Source organism: Patagioenas fasciata, chromosome 3 (genome assembly GCF_037038585.1).
Source record: "Patagioenas fasciata isolate bPatFas1 chromosome 3, bPatFas1.hap1, whole genome shotgun sequence".
Lineage (NCBI taxonomy): Eukaryota > Metazoa > Chordata > Aves > Columbiformes > Columbidae > Patagioenas > Patagioenas fasciata.
Window position 1 is genome coordinate 3,837,255 of NC_092522.1, and position 18,449 is coordinate 3,855,703.

An 18,449-nucleotide genomic window follows, 5' to 3' on the forward strand; every position below is an offset into this window, starting at 1 on the left:
AAACCAAACTACCTTCTCATCATATGAAAACCATTCTTTATCTTTGATCATTCTTATTGCCTTCTTCCCATTACATAATAAATCCCTTTTCAGATGGGACCAGGACTGCATGTAGTATTTAAGATGGAATTGCTTTTTTTTCAGTGCACAGTATTGTATAATTTAGGAGTATTTTTTCCCCTCACATGCATTTATTTGCACTTATTAATACTGAAATCTGTTCTATTATTTGGTGTCATAAGATCAGCATGTTCTTTGCAGTCAAATTTAATGGTTTTTTCACAGCACTGAATAACTGTGGCCTCAGCAAATTCTGGAATCTGAATCTCATTGAACATCTGCCAAAAACTACATTTATACTGTGAGAATTGACCTTTTCTTCCCTCAATGTTTAATTGGTTACTAATTCATTAAGACCTTTATTCTCCTACGGTAAGATTTGATTTGAGATCCTTTGATAGCAAATTGTCAAAAGCTTCCTGAAAATCTATGTAAACCTTATTAACTGGATCCCCTTAATCCACATGATTCTGCTTGACTTTTTCAGAAATGCTCAAAAAGTTAAGGCATAACCTCCAAAAGCTGTACTAACTCTTCCTTGTTATATCCCATTTATCTGTGTGTTCATTAATTCTGTTCTTATTAAGGTTAATACAGCAAAAATTCAGTGGAAACCTCAATCTAAGTTATACACAGGTGGTCAACTCCTTCTAAAACCTAAAACAAAAGCTTTGTTTTTGAGACCTTCCAGTTTAAGGTAGTTTTAGTAATATTTTTACTGTGTCTTAACAGTTCAACAATTAGATATTTTTGTTCTTTTATAGCTCCTCTGTCTTCTTTCAAAACCCCTCATTTACTAAAGAGACAAGTGAGTAATACGTGACTAAAAACTCAATAACACGTTGTACAGCTCTTCAGAATTACAAAATACTGACAAGCACAAGCAAACCAAACTCAAGTTTGTATTGTGGGGCTGTCAGGTATAACTAGAGATTGTAAACTGATCGGCCTTGTGAAGAAATGATTAATATTTTCATGTATGACATCTATACAATGGATTGTTTATTGAAGTAAAGAAAAAATAAGGTTCAAATTCATATTAGTTATGCTCACATTTCAAAAATAAATAAAAGTAATCATGAGAAAAATCTTCCAAACGTTGTTGCACAGTTTCTCAGAAGAAATAATAAGAGATTTATTAAGTGCTCTTGCATGCAGCATGGAAGGAAATGGTAACAAAATAAAAATCCGTATTGTTTTTGCAAACCTGGTAGTTTTAATAAATGTATTTGCTATTCAATGAAGGTGTTTTGAGCACCTGTGCAATGTCACATTATCCTCTGTTATGACAAAGCCTGTTTGATGTTCGTGTTTGTGGTCTGTCATTGCGTGGATGTTCTTTGGTAACATTGCACAGGGCAGGTGTCCTGATTTTGTTAAAAACCAAGTTTCTCTTTTAGTGAATTTGCTTGTCAGCTAAAACCTTCATATTAGCTGCATTTTCTTGGAGAACCAGATACATGTTTTAGTAAACATAGCAATGGAATGCAAAATTATTGATAAGCACAGATTCACATCTCCCAAGAGGGGCAACGAGCAACAAGTGACCAAGAAACTGACCAACTGTGTGTAACATTCCATTCATGTGAATACTTCATATAAAAGTGGGAGATCATGAGGATCTCATCCCTTTTTCCCTTTTCCTTATGGCTGACATTAAGAGAGGACCTTGCGAGTCGTCCCTGCGAACTGAGGCCCAGTGCCAGACTGAATCCAGCTCCGGTTGGCTGGAGAGTCCAGTCCAGGACTTCGGGTGCTGGCTCTGCAGTTGCTGGGACTTTCAAGATTGGTTTTGTATATTTTGTATTATTTTCTTTATTCTTATTAGTAGGATTAGTAAAGCATTTTTAGTTTTTCCAACCCTCTTCTCTCTGTCCTTCTGTCCCTCCCGACGACCTGTCCTTAGTGGGAAGGGGGGAGAGGTTAACAATACATCTGCCAGGGTTTTATTGTCAACCCGCAATCTAAACCCTCGACAGCAGGTTAGCAAGAAAGCTGGTGATAGGAAGAGAGAGAATTAAAAACAAAACCAAAGAAACAAACCAACCAACCAGATATAAAAAACCCCAAACCACCACAAAAAATAACTCCAAACCTTCCATTTCTAATCTTTGTTGTGTAGTTGCTGAATCCTGAGTAGCAAGTGTTTAAGAAAAGGTATTAAAGCGCTTCCTTCCGCACTTTCGATGCAACTAGAGTTGCTGAGCTACATTTTTATCTGATGTATAAGATTCTGTCTTTACAGTGTATGTTTACTGTCTCAATGAATATGAAGATTAATGTCACCATTTGTTATTATGCTATGAAGAATGATTCTGTGTGATCATGGCAAGAGTTCTTCAAGACAAAACAGAGTTGAAAGTAGTTTTGGGCCTCAGTTAGACAGTAACATGAGATGAGCAGCACAATGTATTATTTGGACTTAGTCTTCTGCCTTGCTTGTCCATAAGTGTTAAAAATCTCTGAAAGTTTCAGTGGCTCCTCTCAGTGTATTCTGGGCAAATTGGTAACTTCATCTTACTGGAAAATAGACAAAATTTCTGTGCTAGAAAGGCTATGAAGCGAAGAGGTTTAAGTTCACAGAATTCTTTATCGGTAGCAAAGCACCAAGTTTTTGTTTGGTGTTTGTCTCACTGTCAACAATGAAACAAGCTCCTGAGCCCCAGGCCGTCGTGCCTTCCTCTCAGCCAGCTTCATCATCGCTGGGCTTCTCTTCTGAATCGTCTTCGTCTTCATGTTCCTCATCCTCGTATCCGACGGCACCCTCAGCTTCAGCGTCAGACTGACCTTCCTCTTCACACCCAGGGGACCGGTCAGTCCGAGAGCTGGGTCTGGACTGATCGTCCTCATCTTCCTCCTCCTGGGAATGGCCAAGTGACAGGCCTGCCTTTGCTTCCTCCTCATCCTCCTCGTCATCACCGTGCTGGTCAGAGCTGGGGCTGGACCCAACCTCCCCTGCAAAGGCTTCTTCCTCCTCCTCTTCCTCCTCCTCCTCCTCACTGGACTGACCATCCCGGGGGGAGGTTTTGATGTCTTTTCCCTTCTCTCCTTCCTCGTCCTCCCAGGACAGCTCAGACCGGGCACCATCAGCTGCTTCCTCAAAGGACTCCCTTTCTTTCACCTTATCCCTCATGACTCTGAAAAGACAATTTGCATGTGGGATTTGATTTTCAGGTAAGATCCTTTCCAGGTTTTAAACTACCTTCAAGTCATCTAGAACAAGTCCTGGTAGGCTTGGAACTGGGGAAGGAAAAAGGAGGGGGACACACTAAAGTCTCCTTTTATGCTAGAAAGTAACTCAACAGTATTGCTTCTATATTTCAATTCTTTTGTTTCTGCTTCCTTCTAAATCATAACACCTAACGGATATTGTATTTTATGAGGTTTATTCTAAACATTCAATAAAACTAGTGCAGAATGATGTGACTTCTAGCAACCTGCCAGACAAGGATCAAATAAAAATAATGTGGTTTTCTTCATTTTTCTTTGAAGTACGTTACATAATGTATGTAACATATGTAACCAACTAGTCAAATATTTACCTGGGAAATATTACAAATAACTTTAAATCCCTCCCAAACCTACACATCAAAAAATACTTTCTAATGACTAGGTATGTAGTGGGGAAAAAAAAAAGCCTTCGGTAATCTCTACCTTTCTCTGGCATCAATGGAGTTATTAAAAGCTTCAGCACTGGAGCGTTGTAGCAATTTAGTTGTTTGTCCTTTCTTTGAAACAAGCTCTGGGCATATCCCCAGTGCTCGCAGTCTGCTTGAATAATGCTTTTCTGCAGCTATCCTGGCGTTTTTCTGTAGGAAAACCACAGTGGTTACGTGTTACCTAAATGAATCCAACACCTGTCTCTTGATACTTTTCTTTATATTAATACTGTTTCTTTAATTGCATCTGACAAGTTGAACAGTTATTCACTGCAGGTAAGATCCGCAAAACAATACTTGAACGCTTTACGCTCTCATATCTTTTGCTGTGATTTTTTGGGTGTGTTTATAGTTACTCGTGTTGTAACTGAATTGGACAACACGTTTACAACAGTCATCTCGGTTCCCCGTGCAAGCATCACAAAAATTAATGCTATTTATATGGCAACGGAGATTAAAATGGACAAATACCCGTCTCAAAAGTATTTTTCAGGTCTCTTCTAAAAATGTTTGACTGCAAATGTCTGACACAGTATTTAAAGAATAAGAAATAATACAGAAGCAAGACAACCTGAGCGACTCTTTCCAAAAGCAATGGCATTTGTTTTACTCTTTCTTCCATTTCTTGCAGCTCTTGCAAGTATTCTTGCATTCTCTGCTTCTCATCATTCCTGAGGGAAAGAGAAGTTGTTATTAATTTAGGATACAAGAAGTAATATTCTACAGCAGCTAAATTGCTCCTAACAAACTAAATATTGTCCTACTTAAAGACGCATAAATGGTGAATGATTTTGTGGTGGTGTTTCAGGGTCTGGGGTATGTTGTCTCATTTTCACAGCAATCGCTTGCCTGTGTAAATACTGAACAAACCCACATTTGAAGTCGTCACTTTGGATAAAATTTGGCCGAATTCTTAGGTTTTTGGGTTTTTTTCAAGTTTAGATACTTAGGGTTTTTTAAAATGCTGATTTCATACCGATATTCCAGTTGTTCTAAGCAAAATTAAACAGTTTGAAAGGACTGGTAAAAATCAGAGTACACCACAGGAAATTAATATCATAAAAGTCAGTACTTTAAGGGCAAGTTTGATAAGAATCTTGCCACTTTCTCAGTCTATGTCACAAGAGGGGTGGCCACGTTCTGGACCACAGTACACTGTTTATTTTCCCAGTCGGTTTGTCAAGGGCCCCATCAATATAGCGGGATGACGACACTGTTGATTCACGGACTGAAATGATATCTTAGGTGACAGCAAGCACTAGATAACACAAGCAGCATGGGCTGTAACCCTCAGTGTGTGACAAAGACACCTCTTTGGGACGTTGTCTCTGTGTTGGGCAAGCTCTGGTGTCACTTAGACACTTTAGGGCAGTATTTTCCACTTCTGCGCCCTCCTGCCTCTTTTTCTTCCCATCTTTCGAATTTCTGCAATAATGCTGTGTGTTAATGCAAGTTATTCACCATTTTCAGGGAGTGAACTTCATTGTTCCTCCTCGCTTTGCTCTCTGGCGGCTTCCTACAAACCTAATTATCTGTTAGAAGAGCGCTTACATTAATATACCTTATTACCCAGCCTATGCTGAAATAAGCATTATCAAGTTAAGCACTTGTACCAGCCTTAATGCATCAGCACCAGGGAGGAGTAATCTTGCTTTATAACAGCATAATTTTATGTGCAGACAAGAATTAAGCGTGAGTGTTTTACAATACTCCTGAAATCTGATTAAGCTAAATAATGTGAAATTCGCCGCTGAATGAACTCAAATCAAATCTGTGAAAACACCCGCTGTCTCTATTAATTCTCCGCCCTGCTACTGTAACTCAAATTGCTTTCTGCTTTTGTCCTGGAGTCAGCAGATCATCTGCCCGAGGACACTTAAATGATAAAGAGACCCATGTAAAGCAAAAAAGAATGATGAAACCTTATTTGTTACCTATTAACTCCCAGCCACACTCTCAAATAGAAAGATTTCTCTCCTGAACCATATTCTGAACACCTTGCTCCAAGTTTACTACGGTAACTTAAAAGTTGTTAGTCCAAGCTATGAATTTTGTCATCAAGCATATTCATGATAGTTTGCTTTGTTTTTTTTTTCCCTAGGATGGAAAAGAACAAGATGCAGAAATGGTTAAATCAGCCAGAAACACAAGGTCAAGCAGCAGTTTGAGAGTTAGATCAGCAGCAGAGAGCTGGAACCACCTGAGAAGGCCCTGATGGTTTTCCCTGTGCACTTTCCTCAGTCATGTAAAAAGAGTCTTTGAATGTATGTAAGGTAACTTTGGATCCCATTCCTCCTAAGCACCAACAGCTTCCTGTTTAGCTGCTGATACACGTGCTAAGTTAAAATAGTATTCCTGCTCTAATTTTCCCTCTTAAGTGGGGACCTATTGGGATAAAGAAGTGAGAAGTTTGCTACTTGAGGAGACAATTAGCACAAGGGTTGTACAAAAAGCCATGAGTCCAGCAGCGCAAGGATATTCTGTAACTACACTGCTCCTTTTGACCTTTAAAAATATTTCCTCTTTAGCTGATAAAGAGTTGAGAGTCTCCTGTTAGCTCTTCTACACGGTGTTTCGCAAAGACGGACCCAATTTGAAATCACTACTGCTTTGAAATTGGGTCTTTTTGAAACACCCTGTATAATACTATAAGGTGGAACATACAGATCAAAAATCATCACAACAGGCAACAATTTCCCAGTTGAAATACTAAATTTATCCACTTTACTAGCTGCTTGCACAGTGTATAACTTATCAAATGTGTGGTTATGTAAACTTAGACTAGACTATTTTTTACATTGTATGTTTAACATACAACATAAAATGAGAGGTTCAGGATTCAGGGGAATGCAACAAAATACCTGAATGTTTTTAATTTGGATTTAGACACCTGAGCTAGGCTCTGATGTGGGTCATTGGCCTCAGCCCGAGCTGTTACAATTTTCTGGAGCTTTTTCGTTCTTTGTTTCTGCTTTGTCCTGTTCCTTTTTTGTTGTTCTTCCAGCTTTCTCTTTTCCTCAAGTGAATTCCTGGGTGGAAAAATAAACTAAGGCTGAATTAATTTGAAATCAAGAGCAACACTTCAAAGGAAGCTTCCGCAAAGGAGATTCAAGAGAGAAAAGCAGGGTGAAAATAGGGTTGGCGTAAGAGGACAGAAGGTATGTGCCATTCCCAGGGATTCGGGTACACCCTGCGAAACGGCCGGCATTTGTGCTTTTCCTATGGATGTTCTGAGAAAAATGCACTATGTCTCTTAACAATCAAATGCTAATTAAGTCCTATATGTACACGTTTTCCATTTTATATTATAGTTAAGCCCTGATATTAGTAAGTCCTGTATTCACTGCAAGGAAGAATTGAATAACTATGTAGAAATACAAACGAAGTCTGCTCTTAAAGTATATATGAAAGGTAGAGCATAGCTAAAGGAGTCACCTGATGACTTGTAGCCGCCGTCTTGTAGATTCTGTGCTTTTTGGCGATTTGGTTTCTCCAGATCCTGAGAGATGTGAATTTGCACTTGAATTTCTCATTCGAGGTTCCCGTCTCGGAGAGGCGTACGGCCAGCGTGTTTCCTTCAATTTCTCTTCATCCTCTTGAATGTCCTGCAAAATCTTCCCCTTGTTCGAGGGAATAGACGGGGTACGAAGATGGAAAGGTTCGCAGACCGTGAGGTGTTTCACTTGTTTCTGTTGCAGGAGCCGTTTCTGAAACTTCTTGTGTAGCTGTTGAAAATCTGGAACACTCGATTTGATTTTGGGTTTATTTTCTGTTTCCTTTGGTTCGACGCACTTGTGTTTCTTCTTTCTATTGGTATTTGTTAGAGCCAGTCTGCTGTTGGGAAGGGATGAGTTGCGCAGCAGCTCTTCAGCCCTCATTCTGATCCTGATTTCTCTGTAGAGCTCCTCCTCCTTGAGCTTGTCATTAACAGCCGGACTATAAACACATCTTGGAACTGGTTTTGCTTTGAACGGTTTGGCTTTCTTTTCAGGTGCGGAAAGGTCTCTTAATTGCATTTTCCTCATTTCATTCCTTTGCTTCTCCTGTTCGATGAATTTAAAGGGCTTCTGAGAAGCCAAGAGCTTGACTTTGCTCCTCTCTTTCACAGACCTCCTCCGTTCCTCGTTTCGCCGCACGATTTCGTGGTAGAGCGGAAGGAAAACAGCAGCGGGCACTGGATTGGCTCGGAATTGTTTCTGGCACTCCGCTTCCTCCTCTAGCTGCTTCTTCAACAAGTGATTTTCCATTTCGACCTGTGACTTGGATTTGATGTTCTCTTCTCTTTTTCTGGCTTCTCTGATGGTCATCTGGAAAGGCTTGGGCACAGTAACCTTTGGCGACCACGCTTTGTGTTTCCTCCGTATCGTTCTGAAGGCCGGTGAGCTCGGTACGCGGTGTTTGGCGCGGGAGATGTAATCTTCCACCGAGAAGCCATCCCACATTTTCTCAATCCGTTCCTTAGCAAATGCAGATGATCCAGTTTCACTCCCGTTTTCTTCAAACGCTAATTCCCTGTCAGATCCATCAGATATACTTGAGCCTAAGCCATCGCTTAAGTCAGAGTCTGAAAAGGATTTGTGCAGATTTAGAGGCTCATATGAGCTCTTCTTCCAAGTTGGCCTTTAAAAACGGGAAAAAAAAGAGTTGGTTTGAGCCCAGTCCAACACTGATACAAAACCAGCATCTCCCCCAGTCTGCTAGCAAGCTGAATAAGCATTTTTATGATTAAAACTAACTTTTCCGTGGTTATCTGCTTACAGGAAACAGGCAGAAAGAAAAACACCCACTGTATCACGGTTGCCTTCTGATCAAGATACCACCAAACTTACCTACAACACGTATGAGAAGCGGCATTTTTCTTCTTCAAGGGTTGTACTCCTTTTAAATACAGTTTATTCCGATACATACTCTCTAATTTTGCCATGGTCTCCAGGTGGGCATTCTTCAGCTCTTCCAGCTTCAAGTAATATTCTCGATTTGAATCGCACATTTTGGAAAAGTCTATCCCCTTGTCCCAGTCTGCGTGCTGAGAGGTGGTCTGTTCTCTGCTGGTATCTGAATCCAGATCAAAACCATCCTAGAAGAGATGTTTAAAATGTTTTGACTGGTAGAAGAATGGGGAACAAGGTTCTTAATATTTAGTCTAATAAATGGTACAGTAACAGCAAACAGAGGTAGTGTATAAAAATGTTAATGTGGGGTTACACGGAATAATCATACCACATAATAATTTAGATCCTAAGAGTCCTATTAGAAGCATGTAAAATTCCTTAGTCCGTCCCTGCAATCAATATATTTATACCAGGAAAGATGATCTAAAGGATTTATTGAAAGGAAAACTGTTTCAATGATTTTGTAAAAGGTGTGATTTTTTCCTTGATTACTACACAGCTCTAAAGAAGCCTTTATGTAAAAAACAAGCAAAGCCTTACCTGCCTCCCACTTCCATAAGCATCCTAAAAATAAGATATTAAAAATATTACCTTGTGTACAAACGTTTATTCCCATTTCCATAACTTACGGTGAAATGACAGGGTTTCTGCACTGCTTATATTCCCAATACTGTTAGGCAGTTTGCAGCTGTGTGCAGGTACGCACGTTCTCTAAACACTTTGAGCTTACGTAAGTTAAAGAAGTTATTAAAACTTGGTTAGTCTGCGTTACAAAGGCTTCCTTTATGTTATTTTAAAGAATTACAGGATTAGTGTCTTTATGCAAAAAATAGAATACTACTTCTTCACACAGAGGGGTTTTAATAAGCTTTAACGTTCCAACAAAAAGTCTTGTTGGGTTTTCACTGCAAAAATCTGATTTTTTCCGTAGCGTAGTCACTCGAGACAAAATGAATTACACGATCGGAGAAGCGAATTCAGTGAAGCCGCCGCAGAACGCCCGGCAAAAGGCACCATCCGCCTGCTGCTCTGCCTTTGTGCATCAGCCTCCCCTTCCAGTGCTGGATCCGCAGAACCATCCAGTTCTTAAATCGGCTCTTCGACCTCCGAGGCGCAACAAGCTCATTAGGGGATCGGTGCGGCAGGACCAGCTGTCACGTTTTCTACGGCTGTGTCTGTCCCCACGCGTCGCTGCGCAGCACAAAGGGGGGGTTTGGTCACCCGGCCCCGGGCCTCCCGCGTCCCCCGCTTGTTCCCCAGCGCGTCCCCTCCCCAACACCCGCGGTACCTGCGCGGCGGGAGCGCGGGGGCGCGGGCGGGAAGCGGCTCCGAGCGCGGCCATGGCCGGGGGGGCGGAGCGGAGCCTCCGGAAGGGGCGGGAACCCGCTCACGGACCAACCCGCTCACGGACCAACCCGCTCACGGACCAACCCGCTCACGGACCAACCCGCTCACGGACCAACCCGCTCACGGACCAACCCCTCGGCTCAGTCAATCTTTACAGTGAGTACTCGGGAAAAGCAATTGCGGAGTAAAGGTAAAGCGGGATCCGCAGAAATAATTGTGGAGCCGCTTTTTGTAGTGAAATCACCAATACTCTTTGTGTAAAGAAACGGATGAAATCACACACAACAGCTCTAAGTCGCCTCAAGAAGTTTGTGAAGCTTTACGAGAGGTTTATGCCTAAACTAAGATGATTGCTGGATGTCACCGTGTAGGGTAAGGAATCGTTTGTAATTTTAAACAGCCAATAAATAATATGTGGAGAGCTTGAATGCCTGTATCAATTATTTCTTTAATAATTCAGTTATTCTGACTGCTCTAAGTGGGGGCATGTAGCACAGACAACCAAATGAAACAAGAATTTTACCTTATTTCTAGCAAAATGATAAAGCAAACGCTCGACTACTGCTGTTTATCGATAAACAGCATTTCCTTTTGCAAACCAGATTGGTTTTTTAATTAACGTGATCAAATTAATGCGATAGGAAAGCATTTCAACAATAAGTGGTCAACAAAGTGGTGGACGTTTATGTGAAAGCTACAGCTCTGACTGTAAATAGAAACACAATAAATACTTCTCATCTTCCTGAAGAGGAATCCGGTCATCGCAGTACAGCAATAACAAGGATGAAAAGGGTTAATTCAAAACTTCAGGCTAAGAATTAAAAGTTGAAAAATGTTTATTCTGAACTATTGAAGGTAACATTGTAACAAATGAACTGCAGCTACTGTGCTGAGATGAAGCAACACAAACAAGGGGTACCCATTGCCTTCAGCTATTAGTAGATTTTAGTGTATATTCTACGATATGTTTTAGAAAAGTGTGATTTGCGTTATTATAAAATAGTGTACTTAAATTTCTCAGGCAGTTTTAGGAAAACCAACTGATTTGGGGGGATGAGGTGTGTGTGTGGATAACTTAAACCATCCAAAAGTTTCACTCCTGGGGTTTTCCTGACCAGGACTGGGAGTTGAACACGACCACGATGGAAGTTTCAACTGTTTCAGTGAGATGCACCCAATACCCTGTTATTTTTAGAATATAAGAACTAATTATTTGCTGTTAAACTTTCCAGAGTTAAGTAGGGGCATGTAGCACAGAAAACCAAACCTAACAAAAACTTCACCTTATTTCTAGCAAAATGATAAAGCAAACACTCGAGTAGACTACTGCATGTTTATTGATAAACAGCATTTCCTTTTGCAAACCAGATTTTTTCTTTTTTTTTAAATTAACGTGATAAAAGTACAGAAGCCTTTGTGGACTTTGAGACAATTCACGCAGGCGCTTTTGGTGAGGAAACCATCTTGCAGACTCCAGGGCAGGAGCTCTAGGGCACAGTCCCCCCCTCTCTTTGTTCAGCTTACCGAGTGTTCACCTGCAAAGAGAGTTCACAGCATCAGGGATAAGAAATCCACAGGACACGTAACAATTGCTATTTCTCTGCTTAAAGATCCTGCTATTTTAGTCACTTTAACTCCTTAAGGTACAGTAATTATAATGCATTTTATTTTGGTTTAATTGCAGTTATAAGACAACCAACTGTCAAAGTAGCACAGGAACACCACACAATTATATTTTGAAGCACAGCAAATTAGATGACAATATCTAAATGAAACGGGATGCAAACACTACTCACCACATCATCAATCTTCAGAATGCTGCGCACGGTTTCTGTTGCGAGAGTCAAGGCGCTCAGAGACACCAGCAGCGGCTGCACAACCAGCTCCTCCAGGATGTTGGAAATGCCACCCTGGGAGAACAAGCAGCTTTTACTTTGTGCCAATCAGATTTAGCAAGTTTTAAGCAGAATCCTCAGGACAGTCAGCTCTGAATTAGACAAAGGGCTCGAACTGTTCTGTCCACAACAGGAATATTGTATTACCCATAGCCCTAATGCTCAGTGTTTTCCTTTTAACACCCAAGTATTTATTAAGCTATGCTCCCGCAATTCCTCGTCACCTTTCTGACGTTAATGCCGGCTGTTTTCTCTCCTTGAGCGTGCCTGTTTCTCAGCTCCGTGACGGTTGAAATGGGGTTGAGCCCCGCGTTTTCAGCCAGCGTGGAAGGTATGACTTCCAGCGCGTCTCCGTACGCGCGGACGCAGTACGAGTCCATACCCTTCAAAGTGCGAGCGTACTCGTTCAAGCGCAGCGCCAACTCGATCTCCGGTGCTCCGCCTCCCGCAATTAAAGCTCTGAGCACAGAAATTAAAAACTTGTTTTACATAAGTGCATAAATGATTGGCTTTCTGGATTATTAACCTAATACGTGAGACATTACCTTTTCTTAACTAAGCACCTTATGACACACAGGGCGTCGTGAATTGAACGCTCGGCTTCTTCTAGAACAAGTTTGTTGGATCCACGTACCACAATGGTTACAGTTTTTCCAGGGTTTGTACAGCCCGTAATCTGAAACACAAAACCAAACAGACTGAAAAACACAGTTTGGACAAAGACTTTAGTTGTATTTGCAAGTTCTATAGCAGTACTGATGTCTGGTGAAGCAAAACCGTTGCACTTCTCAGGTCAGTGGGTGCTTGGATTAGAAGTAGCTACTTAAATGTAATAACTTCGGTAGTAAAATCATTAGTTATTAAAATAATTGGTAGATGTTAAGTGGGTATTAACGTTTTGTCACTCACCTTGATTAGTTTCCCAGAACCGTTCAGGTTGACCTCCTCTGCCAGCTCAGCAGAGCCCAGCATATCCGGAGTGAACTGGTCAATGTGAGCAACAGGCTTAGTTCCAATTGTCTGAAAAAAGAATGGGGAAAAAAAATTAATGCAGAACCTACTGGCATTGGTGGGGTACTCGGTTATGGGGTATAAACACCGCTGCTGCTTAAACCACCATTTCTATAGCTCACATTACCTTGCAGATAAACTCAATGTCATCTCTTTCAATGTCTTTAACCACCATGATCTTCATTTTGTTCAGGAAATGGAGGGCGAGGTCACTCAGAGCATCCCTAAAAACAAGAGGGAAGCAGTGAGTCCACAGGGTTGTTTTTAGTAACCAGGTCATAAGCTGCAACATTCTTAACAGCAGTGCTGAAATTCTTCAGCCTACAGAGGAGGGATGTCAATAAACTCAAAATACAAACACCATTTGTGCTTTCTAAAAGTGTGGTCACTGTTTCAGCCAGGCTCACACTCTACCACGACTGACTGTTCAGATGTGGCTTCTATTTTCTGGGTATTCCAAACAATTCCTATTGTTCCCCCAAACACACCCAATAAGCTAGTAAATTGGTATTAACATACCGCAGAATAGACTTCTGAATCAGCAGCACGTTGCATCCAGCCTTCTTAATTTGCTTCACTAAATTCAGAATATAGGCTCTCTCTTCACGCAGCACTCTGTCCATTTGAGCATAATCCGAAACAACTATTTGGTTGTCCATCTATTAGAAGAAAAAGAGAAAAACAAGTGTTACGAATTGACTTTAAAAGCAACTGTCAGGATGTTCCACATTCTTTAACATTATAGCCTGTGATTCTACACAAACAAGCACAAAAATAAAACGTCTTATAGAGACTGTTTAAATTATTTTAAGTACTGAATTTCTAGAGTATTTTTCTTACATCAACTCAAGTTCTTATGTATGTACGCACTACCCCACAGACTTTCATTACAGTTGCAGCATAGAGCTGACATTACAACATCTTGAAATAATGTGCTACTGTTACATTTGTGTGTACCAGGTACAATAGCAAAAGGTTTCACTCTAGTCCCAGCTTAACTTACATCTGTCTTTGGAGCCGACAAGCAGAACTGAATGAGGCCAATTTTGGCTTTTTCCACTCTGGTTACACCGGTATTTGCCACCTTCTGAGTCAGGACGAGTCCTTCAACCAGTTCGCAATCGTCAATTGTGCCTCTGGAAACAAAACCCATCAATGCCTTTAGTGCTTTGGGAAGCTGATTTCAGAGAGACAAAGTCTAATTAAAAAATGTTTCTTACCCCAACTTCTTAACAATTTTAATATCTCTGAGGTCCACACTATTAGCTGTACTTGGGTCAATCACCTTCATCACAGCATCCACGCTCATTGGAGAAAGTAAACTAGAATACTGACACACAACCTAGGGCATTTAATAGTGAAAAAAAAAGTGTGAGAGATTTAACACTCTTAAAACAGTAATTTCAAAATGATAGTGTCATCATATTTCAGTGTCTTGACTCCTAAATTTTGAAACAAAGTTCGTTTTCCCTCCCTGACCATTAACCTGATACCTTAATGTGGTGTCTTCTCAATGGCTGCTCTGTTGAAGGCAAAGAGCAGCCACACTGGTGGGAAAACTTGCACTTAAGGACTTGGGGAAGAAAATATGATTTATCTTTCTTAGACTCTTAAGACAGGACTTTAGAGCTTCCCAGATTCTTCTGCCAAAGAGAAACCAGCACAGTTCTCTGGATTCCGATGCTGGTTTAGGAGTCTCTGTCGCATGAACAACTGCTTACCTGGACTGTTGGCAAAAGCGCTCAGACCCCACCTTATTTTTCTGTTCTGTTTCAGGTGAAGGCTCATTTTTACATTTACAGTCTACATCTAAGATGACGAAGTATTTCAGACTGAAATTCAGTTTGAGTGCTTCGACTGAATCTCAATCAGCCGTGGCTTTTTCAGAGAAAAGTCAGGTAGCCAAAACCAACCAAATGTGCAATGTGCAGGGGGTTCTTAGGAAGCGAACAGCAGCACGAAGTGGGCAAAACTCGGAGGTACCAAGTTCAAATATCAGTACCTTGGAGTTCAGGGAAGTGGTCGCGCTGTTCAGCAAGGTCTCTCTGTCACTCAGCTCCACCGGCTGCGCCATGTTGGTCAATACTTCAATACCTTTATCCAAAGCTTTCTGGAATGACTCGGAAATGATGGTAGGGTGAATTCCTGCGGAGAGTATAAAAAGGTTGTTTATTCCTCACCCTCTCTTTCCAGCAGCACCACCAGTACTGGGAGAGGAAGGGAACACAGACTGTTGTCACAGGCCAGGAAGGGAACAACAAGCACACTGGTGTGTATCAAGATAAGGTTGGTGTAAGGAAAACACTATAAACTCCAAATTTGAGTCAAAAAATAACTCTGCACGTCCAATCACCCTCACTGTATTTCCAGGGCGCACAGAAGGTCAGCTGTTATCTGGCTGGACAGGTAAAAACGCTCCTACCCTCTGGAACTGTGTCTTTTCCCGACCAAATTTTTCAAGGCCCCTATATTGTAAGTGATAAGAGGTGATTAATTTACCAAATATAAAAAACCCCCGTAGAATCACTGGTCCCAAACTTCATTTGTACCTTCTTACGCTCTTTGTCCATAAGAGAAGTACCAGTATAATCGAGGTGAGTTTTTACGAGGCAACATTCATCGCATCATCTAGGCTGTTTCCTCTATCAACAGTAATGCATTCAATTAAAAATAAAAAGCTAAACAGATTTTGAATCAAAAGTGAAACATGAATGCGAAGACTTGGGTTACCTTTCACTTTTCAACTGGAAACAGCTAATTTAAGCTTCATTATACATATGTACGCAGATAGAGGACTTAACTATGTCCAGTTTTATACGAAGTATATATATTATTTACCTTTCTGAAGAAGTCTGGAACAGGCATCCAGAAGAGCTCCAGCAATGACGACAACGGATGTAGTGCCATCCCCAGCTTCAATGTCTTGTGCTTTGGAGAGCTCTACCAACTAAATGACAAATTATGACAGTTTATCTTTAGTGCTGCTTAACTGCAAACACAACCACAAGCTTTTCTCCCAAGCTTAAAACCGATCACAAAATTTCTCGCTCTGTCGCTACATTTATCTTTGTTTCTTGGTCACAGAAATTAAGCTCTAACACATAACATCGTCTAAGCAATAAAAAAAACACACCTACCATTTTGGCTGCAGGGTGCAGAACCTGCATTTGTTTCAGAATAGTAGCACCATCGTTCGTGATTGTCACATCTCCTTTAGCATCCTGGATCTGAGAAGGGAAGGAGAACGCAGGGCTCATCAGTAACTACAGATCTTTATTTCATGCTGAATGTAAAATGTTTCTTCCTGACAATATTACTTCTCAAAGTGGCATTTAGTTCATACTTCCCCTTAAATAAATAAAACTTGGAAAGGCATTTCAAGGCAAAAGATAAAATATGTTGACTTCATAGTATTCCCAGTAAGCTTTAATGCTTTAAATCTATATAAGTGTAAGATTTACCATTTTATCCATGCCCTTTGGTCCAAGGCTTGTTCTAATTGCATCGGCAACAGCTAGAAAAAGAAGAAAAAGTACATTTGCAAGTGGATCTAAAGAACTATCAGTTCTCGCTCCATCATTCTGAACATTTCCTCTGGAGACAAAGCATCTCCCAGCATTACGCAGCTCACGGTTATGTTACCAGCAGTAAACCACATAAACCGCTGCAATATCAGGACTGATCTCCACAGCTCTTTATTTAAACAATTTACATCCGATCACTTGATTACTCGGGTAACAATATAGAGATGTTAGGTGCCAAGTTATCCGACCAAAGCTTGTGTTAAATGCCAAATATAGCACTAGAAATCACCCCCGCCCCCCCGCCCAGGCCTCACCTCACCTTTGCCGGCCGAGATGTTGCTAAAGCGGATCTGCGAGGGCTTGTCTCGGTCCTGGTAGGTGCTCTTAGCGCGGTTCCCGGCCCCGCCGTGGGCCTTGGCCCCGGTGCTCTCCGGCATGGCGGCGATGGACGCGGATGGGCCCCGATGGACGCGGATGGGGCCGCGAAACCGGCCGCCGCGCCCCGATTCTTCCAGAAGTCGCCGCCACCACCAGCGGGACGCGCCGGGGTCCTTCTGGCCGGCGCCGCGCCTGACGTCACGCAGAGCTGCCCCTTTGCGCGCCTGCGCCCTGGTATCTGAAAAGAGGCACTTCCCCTCCCGCTTGCCGGCGAATAGCTCGGACACCTAAAAGGAGCGCGCGGCGCTTCTAGAATGAGCGGCGCGGGGGCCTCGGGCGGTTTCCCGCCGCGGGCGGCGCTGCGCCAATAGCGGGGCTGGGCACGCGCCGCCGCTGAGGGGCGCAGGGGCGGGGCCGGGCCGGGTTCTTCAAGGGGCAGCGGATCCCCTCATGTTCTCGGCCCCGCTGGGTGCGGAGGCCCGAGGGATGTGTGAGGTTGTTCACACACACAGCGACTGAGGATGGGTCCCGCTGGCTGGCCGGGCTCTCTGAGGGACGGTGTTTCCTCAGGGAGTGTGAGGGGGGAGAACCCGCCTGTGGCACAACCGGGAGATCCGGGGCCGTTCTCACCCTTTCCTGTGTGAAACCCGGCGCCACAGCCACCTCAGGAACGAGTTCAGGTGATTCTTACAGTATTAGTGACACATAAATGGCTTGCGGGGGGTGGGAGTGCAGCTGTACCCAGGATTAGGCTGACTGAGACTTTATTTATAATGCCTTTATTTATTATGGCGTCTTGCAGCTTTTTCCTGCCAAGGCCAAGACCTGCTGTGCCATCCCAGTAGGTTTTTTAGCACCTGTTTTCTTATCTTTTGCAGAACCTGTTATCAGAAAGGGTTTTGAGCGGTTTTATCGCCAGTGAAGTTAGACTTGGATTACAATAAAAGAATAGAAGCGATGTTTATTTTCTTCCAACACCCTGATCTCCCCACCTGTCTGAGACTCGTCTCAGCTTGGATGGCCATTGTAAAAAGCTATGCTTTATCATCAATAAAAATAATGCCAGAATTGAAAGGCAGATTATACCTCTTGGGATGATCTTGCCACGGTTACTGTATCAATATAAGCAGCTTCTGTATGCTTTTGTTTTTTGGGATTTCCAAATATTTAAATTTTCTTCACCTCGAGCAGAATGCACATGTAATACGGTTTAAGTTGAAAGCACGTAGTTGAATTTATAGAGTGAATTAATCCTGTACTGTGTTCAAAGGAGGGCACAGCAGCTCAAAAGAGCTCTGACTGAAAGAGGATCAACCAAGTTGTATCTACACCATATTTATTTTCTGAGTGGGTGTGAGAAGTCACGATTTACAATACGGCAGCGGCAGTAAAGTGCTCCTGTATGCAGACAGTTGTACAACAAGAAATGTGTCCCTGCACTAGGCAGGTGCTGCTGGTGTAAGACACATTGTAAGAAACAGGCAGAGGATGTGAGCTCTTGAGCTTGTTTTCCGTTTCCAAGTATGTGCATTTCTCTCTCATTGCAAGTGAAACGTGTCCTCGTGGTGAGCAATTTGTTAGTGCCAGCAGCAGCTTTGTGTGGCGCTACATAAAAACCAAGTGTTTGGACAGTTCTGTTGTCAGAGAAAAATAGGAAAAAAGATGCAGTAGTTACATGTTTTT

At 42.1% G+C, this 18,449-nt stretch overlaps 2 protein-coding genes and 1 long non-coding RNA gene across 10 annotated transcripts in view; 1 reads left to right on the forward strand and 2 right to left on the reverse strand.

Moving 5' to 3' along the window:
• LOC136099312 (uncharacterized) overlaps window positions 1–9,672 on the forward strand; it is a 69,673-nt gene extending 60,001 nt beyond the window's left edge. Inside the window, exons 16-19 of one of the 2 annotated variants that reach the window (XR_011738061.1) lie at window positions 5,821–6,877; window positions 7,828–8,106; window positions 8,480–8,557; window positions 9,543–9,672. This is a non-coding gene — a long non-coding RNA (uncharacterized lncRNA). Of the gene's footprint in view, window positions 1–5,820; window positions 6,878–7,827; window positions 8,107–8,479; window positions 8,623–9,542 lie in introns of those variants that run through there. The other variant, XR_010651071.2, reaches the window with a different exon arrangement.
• FAM161A (FAM161 centrosomal protein A) lies at window positions 1,041–9,969 on the reverse strand. 7 transcript variants are annotated; one of them, XM_065834127.2, is made up of 8 exons: window positions 9,900–9,968; window positions 9,152–9,175; window positions 8,549–8,796; window positions 7,155–8,339; window positions 6,581–6,748; window positions 4,291–4,390; window positions 3,715–3,869; window positions 1,041–3,197 (listed from the first exon to the last, which is right to left on the reverse strand). In XM_065834127.2, exons 1-8 carry the CDS (start codon window positions 9,951–9,953, stop codon window positions 2,744–2,746), a joined length of 2,388 nt encoding a protein of 795 aa, XP_065690199.1. In that variant the 5' UTR covers window positions 9,954–9,968; the 3' UTR covers window positions 1,041–2,743. The 7 variants fall into 7 exon arrangements, with proteins under 7 accessions (XP_065690199.1, XP_071661766.1, XP_071661763.1 ...); XM_071805665.1 differs by lacking the exon at window positions 9,900–9,968 and adding an exon at window positions 9,571–9,652; XM_071805662.1 differs by lacking the exon at window positions 9,152–9,175 and having other exon boundaries at window positions 9,900–9,969.
• A 1,308-nt stretch (window positions 9,970–11,277) lies between these two features.
• CCT4 (chaperonin containing TCP1 subunit 4) lies at window positions 11,278–16,956 on the reverse strand. The gene is made up of 14 exons (XM_065835330.2): window positions 16,708–16,956; window positions 16,326–16,378; window positions 16,002–16,091; window positions 15,703–15,811; window positions 14,867–15,009; window positions 14,085–14,206; window positions 13,868–14,000; window positions 13,384–13,523; window positions 12,992–13,088; window positions 12,763–12,873; window positions 12,399–12,529; window positions 12,078–12,312; window positions 11,755–11,868; window positions 11,278–11,493 (listed from the first exon to the last, which is right to left on the reverse strand). The coding sequence occupies exons 1-14, from the start codon at window positions 16,823–16,825 to the stop codon at window positions 11,479–11,481; spliced, it is 1,611 nt and encodes a 536-aa protein (XP_065691402.1). The 5' UTR covers window positions 16,826–16,956; the 3' UTR covers window positions 11,278–11,478.
• Between the last annotated feature and the right edge of the window lie 1,493 nt (window positions 16,957–18,449).

What these genes read in the sequence shown, in the direction of transcription:
- FAM161A (XM_065834127.2), bottom strand. Translation starts at nt 9,953, where the DNA reads ATGGCCGCGCTCGGAGCCGCTTCCCGCCCGCGCCCCCGCGCTCCCGCC. An exon ending in TCCAAATTAAAAACATTCAG is followed by an intron (nt 4,391 to 6,580) that starts GTATTTTGTTGC and finishes TCTTTCCCTCAG; the next exon opens with GAATGATGAGAAGCAGAGAA. An exon ending in TTTTGGAAAGAGTCGCTCAG is followed by an intron (nt 3,870 to 4,290) that starts GTTGTCTTGCTT and finishes GTTTTCCTACAG; the next exon opens with AAAAACGCCAGGATAGCTGC.
- CCT4 (XM_065835330.2), bottom strand. Translation starts at nt 16,825, where the DNA reads ATGCCGGAGAGCACCGGGGCCAAGGCCCACGGCGGGGCCGGGAACCGC. An exon ending in CCACTTCCCTGAACTCCAAG is followed by an intron (nt 14,207 to 14,866) that starts GTACTGATATTT and finishes TAAATGCCCTAG; the next exon opens with GTTGTGTGTCAGTATTCTAG. An exon ending in ACATTGAGTTTATCTGCAAG is followed by an intron (nt 12,874 to 12,991) that starts GTAATGTGAGCT and finishes TTCTTTTTTCAG; the next exon opens with ACAATTGGAACTAAGCCTGT.